Source organism: Papaver somniferum, chromosome 4 (genome assembly GCF_003573695.1).
Source record: "Papaver somniferum cultivar HN1 chromosome 4, ASM357369v1, whole genome shotgun sequence".
Taxonomy (NCBI): Eukaryota; Viridiplantae; Streptophyta; class Magnoliopsida; order Ranunculales; family Papaveraceae; genus Papaver; species Papaver somniferum.
The window spans coordinates 47,532,240-47,557,092 of record NC_039361.1 but is presented as its reverse complement, the minus strand read 5'-3'; the positions used below and the strand labels follow the sequence as shown (position 1 = coordinate 47,557,092).

Sequence of the window (24,853 nt, the reverse complement as noted above, 5' to 3'; positions counted from 1 at the left end):
ATATGTAGCCCCCAAGTTTTCACACCAAATTGACGGAGTTCTTAATTCAACACCAAGTTATTTTAACAACGATTGAAGCCATATTAGTTCAGAAGTTGCTATGGCTATGCCTCTATATTCTGCTTCCATGCTTGACTTAGAAAGAGTTTTTTGTTTCCTTGTACTCCAAGATACAAGATTATTGCCAAAATAGATACAATATCCACTAGTGGATTTGCGATCATCGAGACTCCCAGCCCAATCAGAGTCAGTGTAGGCATGAAGACTGATATCTGAAGATATTTGCAAAACCAAACCATGTTGAACTGTGTGCTTGAGATACCTGAGTATGCATTTATTTAGCTCCCAATGATCGATGTAAGGGTCTTGGATGAACTGACACACTTTGTTAACTGTGACAACAATATCAGGGCGAGTGAGATGTAGATACTGCAATGCTCCACATACACTGCGATAGAGAGTTGGATCCTCAATTTTTTGTGTACCAATTCTGCTGATTTTAGTGTTCACAGCCAAGGGAGTAGCAACTGGTTTTGCTGCATCCATCTTTGTGCGGTTAAGCAGATCAGTGATGTATTTTTGTTGACTCAATAGAACTGATTCTTTTTGCTTAATAACTTATATGCCCATGAAGTAGCTGAGGTCACCTAAATATTTAACTGCAAAGACAACATTCAGAGAAGCTATTAGATTTGTAATAAGATAAGAATTGGAACCTGTAATTATAATGTCATCGACATAAATCAAGAAATAAGTTACTTCATCTGAATTGGAACCTTTAAAACCCAGTTCAATTAGATAGGTGCTTAGCCGTGAAAACCAAGTGCGTGGGGCTTGCTTCAATCCATAGATGGATTTGTTCAACTTGCATACATGAGTTGGATAGTCAGGGTAAACATAGCCAACTGGCTGTTTCATATAAACGTCTTCTGTCAGAACACCATGCAAGAAAGCATTCTGAACATCTAATTTCCTCAAAGACCAACTGTTTGACACTGTAATTGATAAGACAAGTCTGATAGTACTTGGTTTTACCACAAGACTGAAGGTTTTGTCATAATCAAAAACTTCTCTTTGACTGTGTCCTTTAGCTACTAGTCGAGCTTTTGGTCTGTCAATTGTACCATCTGCTTTTTGTTTAACCTTGAAAATCCATTTCGAACCAATTAAATTCATCCACGACTCATATGGTACATAGCTCCAAGTACCATTACGAATGTGTGCATTGATCTCATCATCCATAGGAGGTATCCATATTGGATTTATTGATGCTTCTGTATAAGAAGATGGGGAGGTGAGTGCTGTCTCTGGAAGAGGATATTTTGTTGCTGTGAGAAAAAGTTTTTTGATCGGCTACTTGATACCATCTATAGCCCTAATGATCATATGATTTTGTTGAGGTGGAGCTGATGAAGGCAGTGGAGCTGGTGAGCTGACTGTAATGTAGAGGGAAGTGTGGTTGTAAAGTGGTTGTTGCTGCAGAAGTGGTTGATGCTGCAGATTCTAATGCTGCTGTATTAATTGTTGACTGCACATTATCCACATTGGGAGACACAGGTGGTGACTGCATATTATCCACAATAGGCGACATTGGTGGAGTATGTAGCAGAGGAGAGGGTGGTTGAGAAACAATGTTCTTAGATGATTGAGTAGAAAAGGTGGATGATGAAAATATTTTGGTGGATATGGATGACTTAGAAACGGGTTTAGTGGTACATACCTGTTGCCTGGCAGCGAATGGGAAGCTTGTTTCTAAGAACTTGACGTGCCGAGAGATATAAAACCTTCCTGTAGGTACATGTAAGCATGGATATCCTTTGTGAGCAACACTGTAACCAATGAATACACATGGTAGTGATCTTGGTTCAAGCTTATTAGAGACATATCGGCGAAGGTATGGATAACATAGACAACCAACGACTTTTAGAAAAGAGAAATCAGGTATTTTGTTGTATAAGAGTTGTAGTGGAGATTTGGTCTCATGTTGAGATGCAGGTAGTCTGTTAATAAGATAACATGCAGTAGAGAAAGCCTCTACCCAGTAGGATTTTGGCATGGAAGCATGAAACAAGAGAGCTAATCCTAACTTAGTGATATGTCTAATGCGTCTTTCAGCAATGCCTTTTTGTGCAGATGTGTGAGAGCAAGAAAACCTATGTATGACACCATAATTATTAAGGAAAGCAGTGAACTTCCTAAACTCCCCACCATTGTCTGATTGAAAGACTTTGATCTTATGATATGTTTGATTTTCTATTAGCTTTTTGAATTGAATAAAGATGGGAAAAGCATATGATTTTCTATCTAGTGGATAAATCCAAGTGTAGTTTGAGTAAACATCTAGAAGAAGAAGATAATATCGAAAACCATCTTTTGAAACATGTGGTGAGACCCATAAATCAGCAACAATTAAACTCAAAGGTTCATCAATAATTCTACTACTAGTAGGAAATGGAAGTTTATGATTCTTGCTCATATGACAAGAGTGACAATAATCAAACTTCTTATTTGCAACAGGAAGGGAAAGATTTTTAATCATTCTAAAAATAGTACGAAGCATTGGGTGACCCAATCTTTGATGCCATAGAGGGACTGTATTGGATAGAAGAGCAGCTGGTGTTGTATGTTGAATCTCTCGAACAACATCAAAGACATAGAGCCCATTCTTAAGTCTTCCTTGCAACAGAGTTGTCCCCGACTGGATTTCCTTCACAACAAAATACGTTGCATAGAATTCAAAAAAGGCGTTATTATCTTTGCAGAATTTAGAGACTGAAAGTAAGTTGGTCTTTATTTGAGGAACATGAAGAATATTGTTTAACTGAAAAGATCTGTTGTTATGAGTAAAAGAGGCATTACCAATATTTTCGATACGGAGAGCCTCACCATTTCCTACATGCACTTTTTCAGTGCCATCATACTCATGCCGAATATTGAGATTTGCAGTTAGGTGATGAGTTGCACCTGTATCAGTCACCCAGTTATTATCAGCAGGATCACCAAGTAGAGCCAAGTATGCAGCTGGTTGCTTTTTGTGAGTTGAGTTGTCAACTTTGTTACGAAACCAGCAGAATCGAGCATCATGATTCTCGCGTTTGCATATCTCACAGGGACCTTCACCTTGATACATGTTTCTAGGCTAACGGTTGGGTTGATTTTGTGGATGATTGTTTGAGTATCTCCTTTGGTCTTTCTTCTGAAATGGCCTGGAGTTTGCTGAGGCAGCAACATTGGCTAATGGTTGTTGCAAAACGGCTAACTGTTGTTCAAGACGGAGATCATATAAAAGCAGATGAGCTTGAAAAGTATCCATGTGGATCTTGTCGACAGTGCTTAAGGATGTGATAATAGAGTCATAAGCCTGATCTAGTCCAGCTAGAATTGATTGCTGCATATCCTCTTCAGAGAGAGGTTTTCCTGAGGCTGTAAGTGCATCAAAAAGTTGCTTAGTTTTCGAGAAATAATATTGCATTGAACTGTTACCTTTGCGAAGACTGTGTAGTTGTCTTTTCAGGTTCATTTGATAAGCTTTGGTTTTTGGTGCATATCTCTTTTGAAGAGCTTCCCATACTTCTTGTGATGTAGAAAGACCTGATACACGACCTAATACACCTTCAGATAAGGAGGAGCGGATCCATCCTAAGAGTATTTGGTCTTGTGATGAGTGCTAAAAAGTGCATATTTATATATATTTTTCTTGGCATTTAACTCATCTTTTGTGCTCTAATTCTCCATTTTTAACCCATATTCTGTATTTTCATTGTTTTCAAGAATAAATCTTTTTATAAATTAATTTTGCATTTTTAGGTACCAAATAAAGTTTGGATGAATAGCGGAGCGAAAAGAGCAAAGACACGGGAAAAAGCCGGAGGAAACTCTAGCGGAAAAGAAGTGCAGAACGCGGTATGGAAGACGCAAGGATGAAAATGGGCTTAAAAAGGAAGAAATTGTTCTTAAAGAAGAAGTGGGCTCAAGATTACCTAATCCCAAATCCAATTCCTAAACCCAAACCCATATCCTAAACCCAAAATTCAATACCCAAACCCGTTTTCCTTCTTAACCGTAAGATTGGATCCATTCCATCATCCAACGGTCGCTGCGTCATCGTGCATCAGATTTCGATGCATCTGACCAACACTACAACACCTAACTCCATCTGGAGCCGTCAGCTTCGTTGTATCACTTAATCCAATGGTCGCTCAGAGCTTGTTTACATCATGCCGTTATATTCAATTAGTAAGTGATTATCCAACGGATTTCCTCGCTGCTCATCAATTTCAGATGATTCTGCTTCACACCCTAGTCACCGAACACTATTACCCAACCAAACGGACCCTTCTTCTCCATCGGGTTCTTCTTCTCATCTTCCCCAAACTGCAGAGAGCTGCTCCACAGTTCTGCAACTCCATCACCTCCACCAGCTACACCTTCTTCTCAAACCACACAACCACCGACAACACCACGACATCTCTCTCTAGCCTAGACTTCTTTCCAAATTCACATCTCTGAACCCTAGGTGTGGGTTTGACAAGAAAGCTCGAGCTAGGGTTTCACCAACAGTGAGGAGAAGACAAAATTGAGGGCAGGAAAAGCTTCAGAAGAGCAGAGGGGACATACCCAAAGCATGGGTCGAGCTCAATTCAGGAAATTGGTGAGAGAATTTGATTTTCCCCAAAAAAAATTAGGTTTTCGAATTAGGGTTTTGTATTTTGTTGTAAGCTATAAAAGAGAAGTGATGTAGGATGTTAAAGGTTGTTCTTGGGTCATCCGAGAAACCCCCTAATTGGGTTAATTTAATTCTCAATGTCAATTTGATTTCACTGTTAATTTTTAGGGTTCTTCATTTGCAATTTTCATTCATTGTTTAGTTGTTTAAATGCTATGTTATTTCACATGATCATGTTTAGTTCCATTGTAGTGTTAATTATGTTCTGAGTTCACTGCTGAGGCTCAGATGAAGCTTTAGTGCACTTTCTGATAGTGGAATGCTAGGTTAGAGCCTTAGTGCAGTGTTTTGATTGAGCAATGGGAAGAGATTGATGCTCATAGTGCCTGTGATTGATTGTTCTGTCAAAAGACAGTCAATGCTAGGGGTAAACTAGTGAGCAAATTAGTTTTCCTCCCATTCTAGATGTATGCATAGGATTTTCAACTCAACCTAGGATCACATTGTTTGGCTAGGACACAAGGGTGGATTCAAAGCCTTAGCTTAACCCACATTTTGTTTTCACGGTCACTTGCAACTTAACTGTTTTGTTACTTCTTCACACCCCTGCCCTTGGCTTAGGCCTTGGTTCCATTATTCTTTGTTTAGTTTCATTGTTCTGTCACCTTCTCATAATACTCTTGTGCTGTTTGCTTTTGCCATTGTAAATATCCATGTTTTACCTTGGCCTAGTGCTCTGCTGCCTTGTTCTCCCCCAGCTGCACTAGGTCTTTTTGGCTTTTCTGCCCTTTTCCTTCATTGTCCTAGTGCTCTGCTGCCTTGTTCTCCCCCAGCTGCTACTACTTGCTGTTGCTGTTGCTGCTGCTGTGCACTGCTTCTGCTGCTGCTGAAGCCACCACTGCTGCTGCTTCAGGTCCAGTTCAATTCTGGGCTACAAGTCCAGTTCACATCAAAAGACATTGAGCCCAATTCTCAGTCACTGTCAGTCCAAGGCCCAGTGCAACTCAAAAAAAACCCAAGCCCAGTTCACAATTGAACTGTTAAGCCCAAGTTCACAGTTCATTCCAAAATCATTCAAAGGCCCAAGGCCTAAAGCACTTCATCATTACAAACAAACCCACTAAGCCCAAAGCACAATTAGAAGCCCAATAGCAATTTAGAGCCCAAATAGCTAGAAACTCCAAACACCCCCAGTCTCTGTGGATCGACCCGTACTTGCACGAGCTACAACTGACGACCGTGCACTTGCGGTATTATTGTAGGCCCGCGTTTTTATTGCGCTTAATTTTCACACACTTCCGGGCCCACCAAGTTTTTGGCGCCGCTGCCGGGGACTTGGCTGTGCTGTTTTGAAGCTGCTGTTGGAACTGCAGTGAAGCTGAAGTTCCTGAACTGGTGTTGTGGCCCATGTTGCTGCTTGTTGCTCTTTGCTGTTGCTGTTGATACTTTAGTACTGTGGTGCTAAGAAGCTACTGGTGCTGAGGACTTGCAGCTGTGCAACCTGCTGGATATTTGGAGATGTTGGTGCTGGAGCTGTAAACTGCCTCTGCTGCTCCTGGTCCTGCTGCTGATCTGCTGCTGCTGCCTGCTGAACTGAGCTGTGCTGCTACTTTCTTCTTCTCCCTGGTGCTGCTGCTACTTCTTCCTGCTGCTGCTGGAGCTTGGGCCATTGCTACATCCAGCCTCTGGTGCTGCTGTTGTTCTCCTTCTGCTATTGTTGAGTTGCTGGTCTGAGCTTGTTGCTGAGAGCCAAAGCCCAACTGGGCCTCTCCAACAAAAGTTTAGGAAGATCCAAAGCCCAACTGGGCTGTAAGCTGCAGAAGGTGAAGAAGTTGAACCAAAGCCCAACTGGGCCATAGAAAAGCCAAAGCTTAGGACGATCCAAAGCCCAACTGGGCTTTTGCAACCAAACCGAACAGCTGGACTGTGCTTTATAGGTAAGCCTAAACCCATTAAGAGAACCCAACCTGTGGGCTTCCATTTTTAATTTGTGGGCTTGTAATAATTTTTGTTTTTCTTTATTTTTTATTTGGGCTTGTAATAATTTTTCTTTTTCTTCTTTTTCTTTCTTTTATGGGTTTGTAATTATTATTGTTGTTTTTATTTCTTTTATGGGTTGTGCTAATTTATGCTAGGCTAAGTGTAAAAAAAAAAAAAAAAAAAAAAAATTGCTCCTTATTTCAAAAACCAAAATTTTCCCAAAAATCCAAACCCATTAAAACCAAATATTTTTCCCAAAAATCCAAACCCATTAAAACCAAATAGTGGGCTTTGTGTCTTTTCAATATGGGCCAACCTAGTGCTCTCCATGAATACATGTATCCCACAATAAAAATTCCATTATCATGTATTGTATTACCTCAAACCAATACCCCTTTTAAAATAAATGCAAGCATGATACAAATACTTCCTATATTTCGAGGGTTCGATTCTGAGAACCCCTATACTCATGTAAGAGAGTTTGAACAAATTTGTCGGACTATGCAACCTGATCATATGTCCGAAGACTCTCTGAAATTGCGTTTGTTTACATTTTCTCTAAAGGAAAGGGCCAAAACATGGTTTTACGGTTTGAGACCACAATCAATCACCACTTGGGAACAACTCACTAATCAATTTTTCCAAAGATTTTTTCCACATCATAGGACCATCGCTATTCGTCAAAATATCAATTGTTTTGTCCAGTTGGATGAGGAAACTGTTTTTGACTATTTTGAACGTTTTAATGATTTGTTGAGCGAATGTCCACACCATGGATTTGAGAAGTGGAGACTTGTCGCTATCCTCTATGAGGGACTAGACTTTAAATCTCGAGCCATGGTTGAGTGTATGTGTAATGGTGAATTTCTTGATAAAACTGTGGATGATGCATGGAAATTTTTAGCTGAGATTGCAGAGAAAACCCGTCACTGGGAGTCCATTAGGGAAACTGAGACACTGTCACATGATATTGGTGGTAATGAATTGAACTTTGGAAATAGCATGTCTAGTCCTTCTCATGTGTATGATATTGAATATGAACCTAATCTAGAGGAACATGAGTTGACTAATGACACCACAACTGCTAATAGGGACAAGTATGCATATTACTATGATGATGATGATGATGATGTTATGTTAGAAGAACATGTCTATGCTGAAAATGTTATGGAACCTTTGGGTTCAAATACATTAGGCTTCTCTGCCTCGACCTTCATGAATGATGTTTCTTCTAGTATTCCATATACATGTGATGTTGATACTGATTTTGAGCATGTGCATCTGTCCTATGAAGATGACTTAGGTAATATAGAATCTTCTGTTGACACTAATATGCATGAAAATATAATTGTTGTGTCTGATTCTCTACCTGGGTCACGTTGTGATGTTTCCACTGATTTGCCGATGCATGAGAATAATTCTTCTGATGATGTTGATGATTCTGATTTGTGTGAGCATGGTAAGCATGTTGTGACACGTGTAGAAGACTTAGGAGATGTTGATGTGATTAGTAATGATGTGCCTATCGTCCTACATAAGTCACAATCTGATGGCCTTCCACCCAACCTAGATTTGGTTTGTACCCATATTGTCAAACCGACTTTTCTGAGAGTACCTAATCTAGGATTGGAACTGTGTGCTTCCCAAGTCCTCTTGGACTATTTTGCATCTAAGTATAATATCTTTGAGGAGCCACAGTTGGAATTAGCATGTTTGCCTGTCCCTAGCACAGTTCATTTCGAGCTAGACCTTGTGCATGATGAACCCCCAAAACTGCGAGATTTTGTTTCCAAAATTTTATCCGTTGAAAAATCCAGGTTTGGGGGTAGCTCATTTTGTTTCACAGCTTCACTTGCATGCCTATCATATTATTATTGTGTGAAGCTGTTGAAACCTCTACACTTTGTCTTTTGGGTTGACCCTCAACTCTTTAGATTGTTAGTGTATGGTGAATTTTTGTATATAATCCAGTAGATAAAATTTCTTAAAAACCTTTTTGTTACTTTTGTATATATTTTGCTAATCCAATATGATCTCGGCTGACATATGTTGGATTCTTTCCTTGAATAACGAAGTTCTAATATTGCTTTCGCCGAAATCGGGTATTCTCTTTCCTTTTTCTCTACTCAACATGATCCTCTTCATATGTTGTATTATAATTTTGTTCATATTTTGAAACATTGAGGACAATGTTTAGTTTAGGTTTGGGGGTGAAAAGTAGATACTTTGATAATATGCCATAATTGAAAACAAGAACTCCTTCTTTTTGAAAAAAATGAAAAATCAAAATAAAAAAATAAAAAATTGAAAAAAACATAAAAATGGAGCTCATTTACCTTGAAATGTTGACTCTTGTGCAAATATGTAATTATTAGGAGTCTTAGTCTAGATATTTAGGCACCCTGATTCTAGCACAATTCACATAGTGATAAGAAATTTGCACGCGCACGATCTACCAATACATGTATAGCCTCGATCTTCAAGGTGTTTGATAGGAAGTCACGATTGCCAATCACTTTAGAATACTGAACGAAACTTGACTAGCTTGTTCTTTGGTTGGTTGGGATAGAAGGTGGAGGTTACATTAAGAAAGACAACCATCGAATTTAACTGGGTGCATCAAAAAGGGCTACCTCTTGCAAAGTGTCATGTAATCTTTTGTTTCCTTTTGTATATGTATCAAAAGTGTTTCTTCTTCTTCAAAAAAAAAAAAAAAAAAATGAAAAAATCAATCAAGTATTTGTCAATTCCATCCTCTCTTGTTCCAAAAATAAAAGAGAGTAGTCAATGTAAATAAGAGTCATGTAAAGAGTCATCTTTTGTGTTTCATTGTAATAAGCAAGGAAGGGTGTATGCCATTGATGTACAACGCGAGTAATTGTGAAATACCTCCAACTCATTCACAATTCTCGTAAAGTCCGGACAGCTAGCTAGATTTCGACCTTGGTTCTTAGCCTGAGAAACTATCTCTTGGTGATTAGTAGTCATAACATCCGATCTTTCTTTACACATGTGTAGATACACTTTATACTCTTATCACATGTCTTTATTTGTTATCAGTGCTAGGATTGTGCCTTTGATAGCTAGATTGACATCTCCATTTTGCTGTGAGCTTAAACTGACTTGCACATGTCACATTTGATGGAATCTGAGCTTATATTTTGACCTAGAACTTTGTAGGTACGTTCTAAGCAAACCTTCACGAGACTTCACTCGTCCACTAGGGACACTTGGTGGTTTAAAAGGCTTAGTGCATACGCTAAATGCATTCGAGAGACCAGCGACAGTGGTATAGGTAGGATTTCCTTAGTTTTGTTTTACTTGAGGACAAGTAAAATTCAGGTTTGGGGGTATTTGATGAGTGCTAAAAAGTGCATATTTATATATATTTTTCTTGGCATTTAACTCATCTTTTGTGCTCTAATTCTCCATTTTTAACCCATATTCTGTATTTTCATTGTTTTCAAGAATAAATCTTTTTATTAATTAATTTTGCATTTTTAGGTACCAAATAAAGTTTGGATGAATAGCGGAGCGAAAAGAGCAAAGACACGGGAAAAAGCCGGAGGAAACTCTAGCGGAAAAGAAGTGCAGAACGCGGTATGGAAGACGCAAGGATGAAAATGGGCTTAAAAAGGAAGAAATTGTTCTTAAAGAAGAAGTGGGCTCAAGATTACCTAATCCCAAATCCAATTCCTAAACCCAAACCCATATCCTAAACCCAAAATTCAATACCCAAACCTGTTTTCCTTCTTAACCGTAAGATTGGATCCATTCCATCATCCAACGGTCGCTGCGTCATCGTGCATCAGATTTCGATGCATCTGACCAACACTACAACACCTAACTCCATCTGGAGCCGTCAGCTTCGTTGTATCACTTAATCCAACGGTCGCTCAGAGCTTGTTTACATCGTGCCGTTCGATTCAATTAGTAAGTGATTATCCAACGGATTTCCTCGCTGCTCATCAATTTCAGATGATTCTGCTTCACACCCTAGTCACCGAACCCTATTACCCAACCAAACGGACCCTTCTTCTCCATCGGGTTCTTCTTCTCATCTTCCCCAAACTGCAGAGAGCTGCTCCACAGTTCTGCAACTCCATCACCTCCACCAGCTACACCTTCTTCTCAAACCACACAACCACCGACAACACCACGACATCTCTCTCTAGCCTAGACTTCTTTCCAAATTCACATCTCTGAACCCTAGGTGTGGGTTTGACAAGAAAGCTCGAGCTAGGGTTTCACCAACAGCGAGGAGAAGACAAAATTGAGGGCAGGAAAAGCTTCAGAAGAGCAGAGGGGACATACCCAAAGCATGGGTCGAGCTCAATTCAGGAAATTGGTGAGAGAATTTGATTTTCCCCAAAAAAAATTAGGGTTTCGAATTAGGGTTTTGTATTTTGTTGTAAGCTATAAAAGGGAAGTGATGTAGGATGTTAAAGGTTGTTCTTGGGTCATCCGAGAAACCCCCTAATTGGGTTAATTTAATTCTCAATGTCAATTTGATTTCACTGTTAATTTTTAGGGTTCTTCATTTGCAATTTTCATTCATTGTTTAGTTGTTTAAATGCTATGTTATTTCACATGATCATGTTTAGTTCCATTGTAGTGTTAATTATGTTCTGAGTTCACTGCTGAGGCTCAGATGAAGCTTTAGTGCACTTTCTGATAGTGGAATGCTAGGTTAGAGCCTTAGTGCAGTGTTTTGATTGAGCAATGGGAAGAGATTGATGCTCATAGTGCCTGTGATTGATTGTTCTGTCAAAAGACAGTCAATGCTAGGGGTAAACTAGTGAGCAAATTAGTTTTCCTCCCATTCTAGATGTATGCATAGGATTTTCAACTCAACCTAGGATCACATTGTTTGGCTAGGACACAAGGGTGGATTCAAAGCCTTAGCTTAACCCACATTTTGTTTTCACAGTCACTTGCAACTTAACTGTTTTGTTACTTCTTCACACCCCTGCCCTTGGCTTAGGCCTTGGTTCCATTGTTCTTTGTTTAGTTTCATTGTTCTGTCACCTTCTCATAATACTCTTGTGCTGTTTGCTTTTGCCATTGTAAATATCCATGTTTTACCTTGGCCTAGTGCTCTGCTGCCTTGTTCTCCCCCAGCTGCACTAGGTCTTTTTGGCTTTTCTGCCCTTTTCCTTCATTGGCCTAGTGCTCTGCTGCCTTGTTCTCCCCCAGCTGCTACTACTTGCTGTTGCTGTTGCTGCTGCTGTGCACTGCTTCTGCTGCTGCTGAAGCCACCACTGCTGCTGCTTCAGGTCCAGTTCAATTCTGGGCTACAAGTCCAGTTCACATCAAAAGACATTGAGCCCAATTCTCAGTCACTGTCAGTCCAAGGCCCAGTGCAACTCAAAAAAAACCCAAGCCCAGTTCACAATTGAACTGTTAAGCCCAAGTTCACAGTTCATTCCAAAATCATTCAAAGGCCCAAGGCCTAAAGCACTTCATCATTACAAACAAACCCACTAAGCCCAAAGCACAATTAGAAGCCCAATAGCAATTTAGAGCCCAAATAGCTAGAAACTCCAAACACCCCCAGTCTCTGTGGATCGACCCGTACTTGCACGAGCTACAACTGACGACCGTGCACTTGCGGTATTATTGTAGGCCCGCGTTTTTATTGCGCTTAATTTTCACACACTTCCGGGCCCACCATCTTGTTCCTCATATTTTGCATAAGCAGAATTAGTAGTTGGTTGTACACATTCTTCAGTACTGGGTATGGTTCTCGCTAGTTTTTCCAATGTACCATCAACAAAACCTTGTAGCTTGTACCCTTTGAGAAGGGGTTTAAACTGTGTCACCCATAAGAGATAGTTGTTGTCGTTAAGTTTGACACTGATCAGATGGTTGATATGAATTTGGTGAAGGGTTGATGTTTCATCCATGATGAAAGAAAGAAGAGAAGCGTGAGTTTTGGATCTTCAAACTCGATACCAAGCTAGAACAAGAAGATTCGGTGAAATGTTCCACACTTGATACGGTGGATACTCATTCATTATATAGAGCCATATAAGACTTTAATTAAAAAGATATTACATATTTTGCATGCTTCAATTACGTAATTGACAGACGTTACAATGTTAACATAATTTGGCAGCTGTAGAATTGGAGGATACAACTACAATTACGACTTTGATTGAGTGATAATAGTTGTATCCTTAACACTAGTAGAGTTTGATACGTTTTAGAACTACGAAACGTGACCGATAAGTCAGTGGAGAATAATGGAGGCTGCTATCTATTTGAATGACGAATTGAGGAGATTTGAGTGCATGAGGCGGCTACGAAATTTGGTTTGCTGTTAAATTGAGATACTTGGGAGAGAATTCAGTGGAAGATAAATTGAGATAAGTTTCAAGATCTAGAAAACAGCCACCGACTGGTGGTTTTTCCGTTGATTTTCAAGATGAACGGTTGTGAATTAATATGAGTTTAGGTTTCAAGTAGACTAAGGAGGTCCTGGTTGTTATCAGATTCGAATTTGGAGAAAAAAACTATATAAATAGAGGATCAAATAGACAACAAAACATACCTCCTCACACTAGTTTTTATGCCCATAACCTGTTCGCAGAAAGTTCCTAGATAAACACAGAAGCTTTAGGATTTCAACTTATGCAGAAGTAGCTGAAAGTTGATAGCAACAGAAGCAGCAGTGGCCAAAGATCTTCTGCGACTATTGTAGTTTAATTTATTATATTTTCTCTACTTTGATTGTCAAGAACTATGAGTAGCTAATTATTTTAATTGGTTAGGGATGTAACCTAAAATCACAAACATGTTATTTGATTAATGCATTGATTTTTCATTCACTTTCTTATTTATCGTTCAAGTTTTACTAAGCATAATAATTATATGATTTTGTTCATGTAATATGATTAGTTGTTTTGAATATTTAAGTCGTGAATTAAATATCATGATAACTTATGTATCACTAATTAGAAGTCTTAGGTAATTTTATCAAGATTCTAATAATTAGTTGTAATTTGTGATCACTAGCGCAGCGATGTGAATTGTGAAGGAAGTCACAAGTAAAACTTAGCCTAGGTTGAATATACCATGATTGTGTCTGTATTGCCTATGAATAACCCGTCTCATAGACTTTAATGATTTCCTCAAGTTGAATCTTCTAGCGATAAGCATCAGGTTATTTGTTGGAAAAGAATTCATATAATTGCGATTGTGTTATTTGTTGATTTGTGGAGACATACCGAAGTGTTGACACTGATTGGAGATACTTTAGGGTTATTGGTGATATGAGTGAGTGAATGATAATATGAATGCTTGATTGATTAACATGTGTAGTGATGGACGGAGAATTCCTTAACTAGATTTTTCCTCTGATATTTTCTTAAAACATTTTTAACATTCGTTTTTAATTTAAATTATTTTTTAACAACAAAATCACCCCAATGTACATAAGTTTTCAAAAAAAATTAAATAACCCATATCTCCCTGTGGAACAAAATTGTCTTATTATTGTACTCTTAAATAAAATTGTGAAGTGAAAAGACTTGAAATAATTTTGCTTGGATGAAAACCGACCAAAGACAGACTTCTCACATGCTTACATGAATGTCCAATAAGAATTTCATCAAAGGAGAAAGTGTTTGCTTGGATCTCAAGTTATCTTAGATTGAATCCGAAGTAACCTAAAGTCTTGAAAATCTATAAAATGGAGAGACTCACTGTTGATGGATGATTTTTTAGAAAGGCTAAATCCATAAAATCGCATAGAAAATCTCTCTCTGACCATCATCAGAAACATAAAAAAAATGACTTCACGTTCCACAATGGAAGTCTTGTATCTTATCTAAGCAACAATACATGGCGGTAATTTTAAATCCTCCGAGGCAAAGAAAATGACCCCGCAACCATTATGATTTTCTACTATAAAATATATTATTTTAATATTTTCAAATGTTGGTCTTCCAAGCAAAAATATACCTCGTCCTTCGGGAAGAACTAAGAGTTTCAGTCAAGATCAAACTCTTCTGAAAATACAAAATAATGCTCGATCGAACATCAAAAAATACTAAAACTCTAAGGAATCGTCCGTAGATGACATGGTGACACGTGCACACGCTGGTCCTTTGGCTACCAATAGACAGTCCCATCTCATTCATTTATTAATCACCTAGTTAATCATCTATAGTCCATATTTGATTCAAACTCTTTCCATCAACTTGGACCATCATCCATACATCAATAGTTGGTCCCACCATTACCAATGTCCGGTTCTAACACCCTTTGGTCGCTCCTCCTTCAACCAAAATTATGTCATACTACTTAATGTTGTACATATCACTGTTTTAATTATAATCAAACATTCATCCTTGCACCAGATGCTCTGCAAATGACTTTAGTGAATGCTAAGCAAAGAACCTAGACGCCACATGGTCGGTTCATCACCACCAATGGCCGGTCCTCACCCATTGGTTGATACTAATTCAATCATCCATGGATCATGCATCAATCAAAATTAGAATTTCGAACCTAATACTCTGCAGTGCATAACGTTGAACAGGTTCAAACACCAATAATTTAATATTGATCCAACAATCAATATTTTACTTATTTATTTAATATTCGGTCCATCTATCAATATTTACTTAATTTTTTATTGATTCAATCATCAATTGCTCTGCAAAGCAATATTTCTCATATTGATTAAACTACCAATATTTTGAGAAGTAGTATTTCATACCGATCTAACTATCGATATTTTATTGGTTCATCAACCAATATCTAGTTGGTTCATCAGTCAATATTTTATTGGTCAGTCAGCCAATATTTTAATAATATAATCTCTCTGCTTCGTCATTTGAGTTTCCCATGACATGTGGATCGAGGATGACCCTTGTATGATCATTCAAGAATAATCATCTTCATATGACACCTGTCAAATGTTTGACTCATCAACATGATGGTTTATGATCGGTTCAGCAATCTCATTAAACCATGTTTGTCAACCCAGGTCATCCGCAAATCATTGATGCTTCAGCTAGCACAATGATATGTCACAATCACCAGTGACCCATCAGACTCAACGCCTATAGTCCACAAAGCATTTCGCTTTGTCAGCAGACACTTCATGCTTCATCCATCATAACCGTGAATTATGGACTATGTTCAAATTTGTTAGTTGAGACTCATAGCCTAACTAGGTCAGCGATTGACCACATAAAATACATATGTTAATCAGACTTTCACATGAGACATCAAATTCATGTCACATGGAGGGATACTCACTAGGGTTTTGGTCTAGCGACCTATAGCACATGCGATGTGCAATGTATCCACGATGAGAAATGTGAGTAAGTCATGCTGGCAGTAGAAGGAGTAAATCGAATAGTGGATGGGCTATCAAACAAGTCTCCCACACAAAGTGGAATTAGATCACACACGATTTCCACTTCCCCATTCTTATACTCCTCTTCAACCGTCACCACTTACAAGATATCGATGTACTAACTATTTTTGCAATAAATAGGTTTCTCAACCTATGACTTGATACTTGACAGTCAATTATCAAGCACTTATAGAAGCTTTCTCTCGTCTTACATGGACAAAACATCTTCAAAGAAGTTCAACACATCATCCATATTCTAGACTTCCTTCCCTATGGACCGACCCTTATTCTTCCTTGAAACCGAATTAAATCTGTAACGACTGAAAACATAAGGGTATTTAATACACCACCAACTTTTTTGTTCGAAACCTGTATGGATAAAACCTAATACAACTGCAAGTATACCAACTAGTGATCCTTGATAATGTGTATATAGAGTTTATATCTCTACCTCTTTTTAATCAGTATGTATATAAACTAAGAGTCTGTGAACCTGATTGTTAAGAAGAGTACTTGGACGATCTCAAAAATCAATATCCAAGATCAATCTAGTCGTATCCAAATAATTCAATCGAAATTTTTCCAAGTAGTTAAACTGGTAAACTATCTTTAAAAATACGAATTCTACAAGAAATAAGTCTCGTAATCAATTACCAATTGACGGACGTATCTTCTTAGATTGAATATGTACAACCTGTGTAAATCCCATTGCAAATATAAACAATATAATGCATAAATGGAAAAACACAAGACGCCGAAAATTCTGTTATCGAGGAAACCGCAACTGCAGAAAAACCCGGGACCTCGTTCAGATTTGAACGCCAAACTTTATTAAGCCGTTATAGACACTAGCCTACTATCAAACTTTAGACTGGAATATCATTGAGACCCAATCCACCATCCAAGTGATTCAGTTATGGTCGCGATCCTTACGTCTCTTAAGCTTGGAAAGACTCTATGCAATTGATTCCCTTAGCTAACATCCTTTACAACCTAAGAGTTGCTTCAGCGAAGACTTTTGATACCAATTTTTCTCTTACATATAAGGATATTTGATTTCCGTTTAGATTTTGCAATAGACAAATATAGCAAACCTCACAATCTGGAACACTTACACCCACTTAGATGAGAAGCCTTGATCTTTTTACCACATCTCAAGAACAATCTTCGAAAGATCAATTAAGACCAGTTTTCAGATATCTATCTTGAGGAATCACAAAGTCTGAGACGTAGAAAACTTTGCAGTTATTATCTATCTTGCCTGAAATAGATTACGAAAACCTCGATAACAGAAAAGCAAGATAACGATATACGAACTATCAAGGTAAAGATAGTTGGACCTAGCTTCATGAATCCCCAAAGCGAAGTGTTTCAGTCGTAGAGATAATTATGTTTTTCAGATGAAACCTAGGTCAATAGAGGACAGGTCTAGAATCAACTAGGACACACAAGTGTCAGGGATTGATTTTCCCAGTTGAAAGGACATTTCTATTTATAGTTTTCAAAGACCAAGGGTTGCTTAGAATTCAAGATAAGATAACTTGAGAATCAAGCAAACAATTTTAGGTATTGAAAATACAATAGAAGAGTATACAGATGGGTTCAGTTATAGAACCGTGTATAATTATTGTTCGATATGGAAAGTATGACATAAAAATAATAAACAAATTGATGCTTATTTAAACACCTAAGAGTTTCATCATGATACATACACATAAGTGTTTGAATGATCAATGAAGTACTCTTAGAAGTGTTTAAGAGAGTTATAACAATGTTAAACATATTTAAAAAATAAGTCTTTGAGCATCTGCTAAAATAAACTAGGACATTTGGCATAACGGTTCGTGAACCGTAAGGCTTGTTCACGAGTCAGGGTGCTCCGGTTCGTGAACCGGGTTCTCCAACCCTATAAGACTACCGAGCTCAATTAAGTACAGTTTATGAACCGGGTTTGTCAGCTGTTAGCCTATTATAACAACTTCAAAACTCAGTTCACCATGGTTTGTGAACTGTCCCAACTGAACTTACGGTCGTTGATGATGGATTTTCGACAAAGGCTAAAATCATAAAAACATAATTTTGCATATTTCTGACACGGCTTCGGACACGTATGTTAAATTCATATTTTAGATTCAGATGTGAAATCTCATGTCATAATCTCTGACTGAGCGTACATCCTCTCAAAGCGGGCATGAATATATGATTCGTAAAGCCTCTCAACTAATCTTTTGACGCTTAACATATTTCATCAACACCTCTATATAGAATCGAAAATGATTGGAAGGATCCTAGACATATTGCATGCTAGTATAAAGCGTTAACATCTTCAGATGTCGCAATGTTCCATGACTATATAGAGTGAACATGTATGGAATCTCAATGATTGGACGGCTCCTAGACATATTGCATGATAGTATAGAGCGTTATCGTCTTCAGGATGTCTCAATGTTCTTCCCTGACTGTACAAAATTAATATTCAGAACGAGTATGATGTCGTTATCATCTCATACCTTGATTCTCGAATAAACACGACGCTCCTAGACATATTGCATGCTAGTATAGAGCAACTCATAGATTAATTCTAGCACAACCTTCATCAATGAAATCCCTATAAAATAATTTATTTTTATCTCATTACTCTGTTTCATGGCTTATTCTAAGCTGAATTCCATAAATTAGAAATAGATGTTCAATTTATCTCCTTACTCCGTTTCATGGCTTATTCTTAGCTGGATTCCATGGATTAGTAATAGATATTCGTTTTTCGGGAATTTGGGCCAACACCGAGTAAACCCCGAGAAAATGGTGCAAGTGTATTTAACAATAATGCATGAACGAGCACCCAAAGGCATAAACGAGCTTTCAAAAATATGGACGAACGAGGAAACATATACAACATAGGAAAGGAAAATAATAATATAAAAAATAAAACAAAGGAGAGGCGCACAGGGACGGGGCCCACCGGCCGGCCGATCATACCGCCATGGCCGGTCCCACTCCTCCCTTTTATTTTTATCATATTTATTATTTTCCTCATCTCATGAAAACTCCTTTGTTTGAGCAAACTTTCTCGTTTGAGCAAAACTCATAGTTTCTCCATATTTCCTCACATGATGAAAATAATATAAAATATGGAAGAGCATCACGGGATCACGCCCAATGTCCGGCTAGCCATGCCTGGCCGTGGCCGGTCCCACCCCTCTCCAATTCCTTATTTTATTATTATTACATCTCTCATCTCATGAAACTCCTTCGCTTGAGCAAAAAACCTGATTTTTCCATATTTCTCAAATATTGCTCAAACTGCCAAAAAGTCAAATGGCCACACATTATTTTAATATTCTTAAAACATTGGTCGCGCGAGCAAAGTTCTACTTTCTCATTCAAGCAAAGTCAAGAGTTTCAGTCAAGATCAAACTCTCCTGGAAATCCAAAATATTGCTCGAACGTGCATCGGAAATATCAAAATTCTCAGAATTGAGTCACAGGCAATGTGGTGACATGGGCATGTCACCTTGACCCACTAAGGTTGGCACTTTGGCTTGCAGAAGCCGGTCCCACATCCTTTTATGATTTTGACCTAATTAATCTTCCATAGTTCATGTTGGGCTCAAACTCTTTCCAAACAACTTAGAATTTGATCAATCGACCATCAATTGGTCTCACGACCACCAAGGGCAGGTTTGATACCCCTTGGTTGGTCTCCTCTTCTTTCATAATTAGGTTTTACCACCTAATGCTCACACAAGCACTATTTTAATAATGATTAAATGAGCATTTAATCATTTTTTCACCAACTGGTCTACAAAGGACTTTGGTGCATGCTCATTCGAGCACCAGGGCGCTACATGGTCGACCATCATCCCATGTAGCCGGTCCCTCTCTATCACTCATTGATTGATTTTCAGTAAATCATCTATTGATCAACAATCGATCAAAATTAGGATTTCAAACCAAATGCTCTGCAAATCATAATCCTAAGCAAGTTCGAACACTAATAAGTTTATGTTGATCTAGCAATCAACATCCTAATTAATTATATAATATTCGGTCCAGCTACCAGTATTTTAGTTAATATTTTATTTGGTCCCGCCACCAATAATTCATGAATCGAGCAATATTTGCTTAAACTAGCAATATTTATTTTGCTCATCTATCAACACTAAATTGCTTAAGTTACCAAAATACACGGTCAACTGGGTTCAGAACTCATTGATGATTTACTATCAATTGCTCGACCGAGCAATATTCCTCATGTTGATTCAACTATCAACATTCGAGATTTCTATTGATCCAGCAATCAATATTTCAATTTAATGTTTGGTCCCGCTACCGGCATTTTTGCTCAACCGAGCAACATGGTTGAACGGACGACCATCCAATATTTTTGATTCATCATTCGGTCATATATTAGATCAGAAATGAACATTCTGTATAATTCCACGATATCTTTGATTTCCTGTCGAATGCTCGACATATCAAAATAAGTCATTGATCGAGCAATCTCATCAGACAATCCAAATTATCAGAATATTATTGTTACCTCGACTGGTAAAACAATACATCACAATTCAAGTAGGTCAGGAATAGAAGTCACATTTAAGTGAACATCAAAGATACTACCTATCCAATGCATCGGTAAAGCTAATCATTGTTACCTGTATAGAGTCGTTTCATTCATAATGTCTACCATGTATTTTAATGGATATCTGAAGTAGGAAGCGGAAGTATCAAGAATTAATTGTTTGCTAGATTATGAATAAATAGAATTCTGGATGTTTTTCTCCTTGATGATGTAAGTTGCGGCACAGTGATAGAATTCTGGATATGTGCAGGATGTTTGCAAGCCTCCTAGCAGCGCAACATCAGCGACAATCATTGATTGCACACTTGATGTGAACGAGTCAGTGCGTAAAGCAGCATATCGAGTTCTAGCAAATAAATTTCCCCTCCAAAGCCTTAGGTAATATTCATTTCTTATTTCTGCTGATGAACGCAGGTATGACTAGAATGGTTCAATCCTGGAGATTTTGTATACTGTCTCTGGCTTCGAATTTTTTTTATCAACCTACCCTTCGTGTTTAACCTCATGGAATATAGTTTTTAAAATGATAGTTATTTGTGAACAAGTGGAATTGTTTGAAAGGTTGATATGGATTTTGTATATGAAGGAGGGAACCCATCCTTGCAAGATGAATATGACTTGTTATTCTTTTGGTTGTGTTTGAAAATGGTTTATGATACTAATTAGATTGAATGCGTAGTTTTCTTGATGAAGTCAGACTTCTAACTTGTTACATCTGTCTTAGCAGCATCAAGCTTAGAACCACTTTCTACAGAGGGGGTTAGCTGAAAGATCCTCGGTAGTTACCAAAGAGTTTTTCAAGTTAATGAAAGATGAGTGGCCTGTTAAGTGCTGCAATGGAAATCCTATTATGCTTCTCGAGTTTCTTGATGTTGAAACGTATGAAACAGTTGGTGAAGCTGTGATGAGGACTCTCTTGAAAGCTGGCATGGTGGACCTGAATGGTCAAACTATACAACAGATTCTGGAATCAAGTAGCAAATATCGTGAAGGTTAGTCGAACCCATTTTTTCATGTGTTCACTGCATGTATTAGCGGAACAACTTTTTAGTTCAGCTGGCTTACTCTTTAGCAGATCCATTAGCCTAAAAACCTTGGTTGCTAGCTCATATCCAAGGCAGTGGCATATTCCCTGTCCAGCGTGCTGTAACGCCCCCATATTGTGGAAAATTGGAAAAATTACATAAATTTGAAATTGGCCGTGTTCCCTCAAAAATTCCTGCACCACATGGCAGGTCCCACTAAAAGTGGTTCCCGTTTGGTATTTTTTAAAATTAAGCTTTTCTGATTATAATGCTACAACAGAAATACTACTTTAAGCTTATAATCTCTCAACATGTGCACTAATATGCCAGTTTCAAATTTTAAGTTAGGCCAAACCCACATCGTATCCCACATTCAAAGTCCTATCGCTGTGTGTAACAAGTCTGAGACCTTAATTTTTTTTTTAAAGATATTGCATGGTGTTAGGAATTACGAATTTTGTTAAAATATTGCATGGTGCTATATTGGATTCCTAATCTTCACAATCAGCTTCTTCATGTTTACTTTCCAGTAAAATGCATTAAACAAATGGAAGCTGAGGTTGCTCTGTACTGGAGAACTCTGTGCCAGCACTTGCAGACAAAAGCACTAGTAAGAAACTTTATTATTTTTCTCAAGTTAATTTCCCATAAATGAAAATAATTGTCTTCCGACTGCAGATTTCTTCTAGAATCTTTATTCAGGGGATTCTTCACAATGCTGAGCTCTCAAAATTTGTTTTAACAAAAATCTGCTTAATACTAAGACCTTATAAGTAAACAGTGGTTCTGTCTTTTGCCCTTATTTTTTGTTATTGCAATTAAACAGGCCGAAGGCTCTGATGCTGCCACAACAACAGGATCTGAAGCAACAGTGTATGCCCCAGAAGAGTCTAACAATAATGGTCTTCTAAAGAAAATCATTCCCTTAGTATCGGACTATGTAGAGTTGGTTAGAGCACATCTTGCTGCTGGTAAGAGTCTAATCTCATATGACACATTTATATGATTAAAGCGTAGAACCTTTTCATAAACACTAACACATCAAACTAGATAATAATATGTGAGCAATCCGAGACCATATTGATACCAACTGAAACTGCCCATTCCCCAAATATCCAAACTTTGAACTAAAACATTTTTGATTGTTGGAGTGTTGAAGCATGGACATGTTCAATGTAGAATACAATTCTGAAACATTCATTTACACCTGAACCTATTTGATATTTTCAGGGCCAAAGTATTGCTTCACATGCCGACAGTTGCTATTGCTTGGCGTAATGCTTGACTACTCTGACACCACAAACAGGAAGGTTGCGAGTGCCTTTGTACAAGAGTTATTACACAGGCCTCTTGAGCATGAAGTGGATGAAGATGGAGAGAAAGTTATTATAGGAGATGGCATCAACTGAGAGTGGGCCACAGCTGTATCACAGCTGGCAAAAAAAGTTCATGCCTCTATTGGGGAATTCGAAGAAGTAGTTTTAGCGGTTGTTGACGAGCTTGCTCAGCCTTGCAGAGAGAGAACGGCAGATTTCATGCAGTGGATGCAGTGCCTTGCTGTGTCCACGCTTCTTCTGGAGAACGTGAAGTCCCTCCGTTGCTTAGAAGGTCGAGGAATAAAGCCAGCTGAGGTTTTGCTCTCTTTACTGCTTCCAGGGGTAAGTACTGAAACGATTAACCCTGTGTATGCAGTCTCACTGTTAAGGCGCATTTGAATCATTGCCAAACACTAGGAGGTCTTATAAAGTCCGTTCCCTAGATAGATTTGTGTTAAATCAATTATATGTCTTTCAGTTAGATGCACAACTCAGTTTGGTTAGTACTTCAGGTTTCAAACTGTTCGTCCACATTTTCATAAGTCGCTTTTGCTTGTATAATCAATGGAATACAGGCACAGGCTCACTTGGATGTGCAGAGGGTGTCGTTGAGATGTCTTGGTCTCTATGGATTGCTAGAGACAAAGCCAAGTTATTTTGTGAAACAACTTAGAATTTCTTTGATCAATTCTCCTTCGCCAGATAGTATTTTCGCGGCAAGTCAGGCATTGGTTGACCTTGGAATGTGGCACGGTCGTCAAGAAGTTGATCAAGTCATGGGTAGCGATGTTTTGTCACAAGCTGAGGACGATAAGAAAAGCATTTCCTCGGTATACTTATCTGACGCATACAAGACTTTGACTTCTGAGTTGCTTGACCTCCTAGTCGTTGTACTTGCCAGAGATGTAACCAGTGAAACCTATGACCGTGAGTCATTTCAAGCTGTGCTAGGTGAAGGGATTTCTAAAATTCAACTTCTCAGTGAAAACTACCCAAGCATTCCTGCTTCGTTACACCATGAGCTCTTGGTGAAACTTACAGAACTGTATTTCGGTGACGACACAGAAGAGTTGCAAAGGTTTGCCTATGGATCCACTTCCTTCATGTTAATACAATCCCTTTTATTGCTTTAGGAAGGTGCATGTCTGTCTTCTTTATGTCTGCAATTTTTGTTACATTGCCAGGTTTAAACAATGCTTGTCCATCTTCTCTGAGCATTATCCGGCGCTCGCAGTTATTCATAAGGCAAGTAAATCCATGTTTTTTACTTGTATTCTGTCTGAGAAAGTTTATTACGTACTTTATTCACTTGAATGATATTGGCTCATTGCAAATGCTCAGAGGTGCATATTCAAGGCTTTTATTCCTGTCATCCGCTCGATGTGGCCAGCCATTTATGGATCTTCCTTTGTGGTATCTAATCTTCGTAAACGTGCAAAGCAAGCTTCACTTTGCATGCTGCAGAAAGGAAGTGCACTTGCACGTTTTGCTAATGATGCTGAGAACGGTGACAACATAGATTCACTTCTTCTAGCTCTCCCTCTTAAACAGAAAGCTGTAAGTGTTTATTGTTTCTCCTTAAAATACTGTATAATCACTGTTTATTGATTCATTAATAGATTGTGAATGATAGAATTCTGAATGTTATCTCCTTGATGATGATGTAAGTGGCGGTACGTTTGGTGGATGTACCATTTTAATTGAGATTAACCTAAAGATATTCGCAGGAGGATCGCCAGAATATTATTCCATCTTTGCCTCCTGTAACTGCTGCATCAGCAACAACCATTCGTTGCACACCTGATGGGAATGAGTCAATGCGTAAAGCGGCATATTCTGTTCTAACAAAGAAAAGGCAAAGCCTTAGGTAATTCTCATTTCTTATTTCTGTTTCATCTTTGAAATCAAGTG

General features: G+C 38.2%; 1 protein-coding gene, 1 non-coding gene and 1 pseudogene across 2 annotated transcripts; 1 reads left to right on the top strand and 2 right to left on the bottom strand.

Moving 5' to 3' along the window:
• Nucleotides 1-57: 57 nt before the first annotated feature.
• On the bottom strand, nt 58-546 carry LOC113272465 (uncharacterized mitochondrial protein AtMg00810-like). The gene has a single exon (XM_026522293.1). The coding sequence runs from the start codon at nt 544-546 to the stop codon at nt 58-60; it is 489 nt and encodes a 162-aa protein (XP_026378078.1).
• Nucleotides 547-3,201: 2,655 nt separating this feature from the next.
• Nucleotides 3,202-24,853, top strand: part of LOC113272464 — a 40,051-nt pseudogene continuing 18,399 nt past the window's right edge.
• LOC113276832 lies at nt 7,322-7,425 on the bottom strand. The gene has a single exon (XR_003324620.1). It is a non-coding gene; the product is annotated as a small nucleolar RNA R71 (small nucleolar RNA).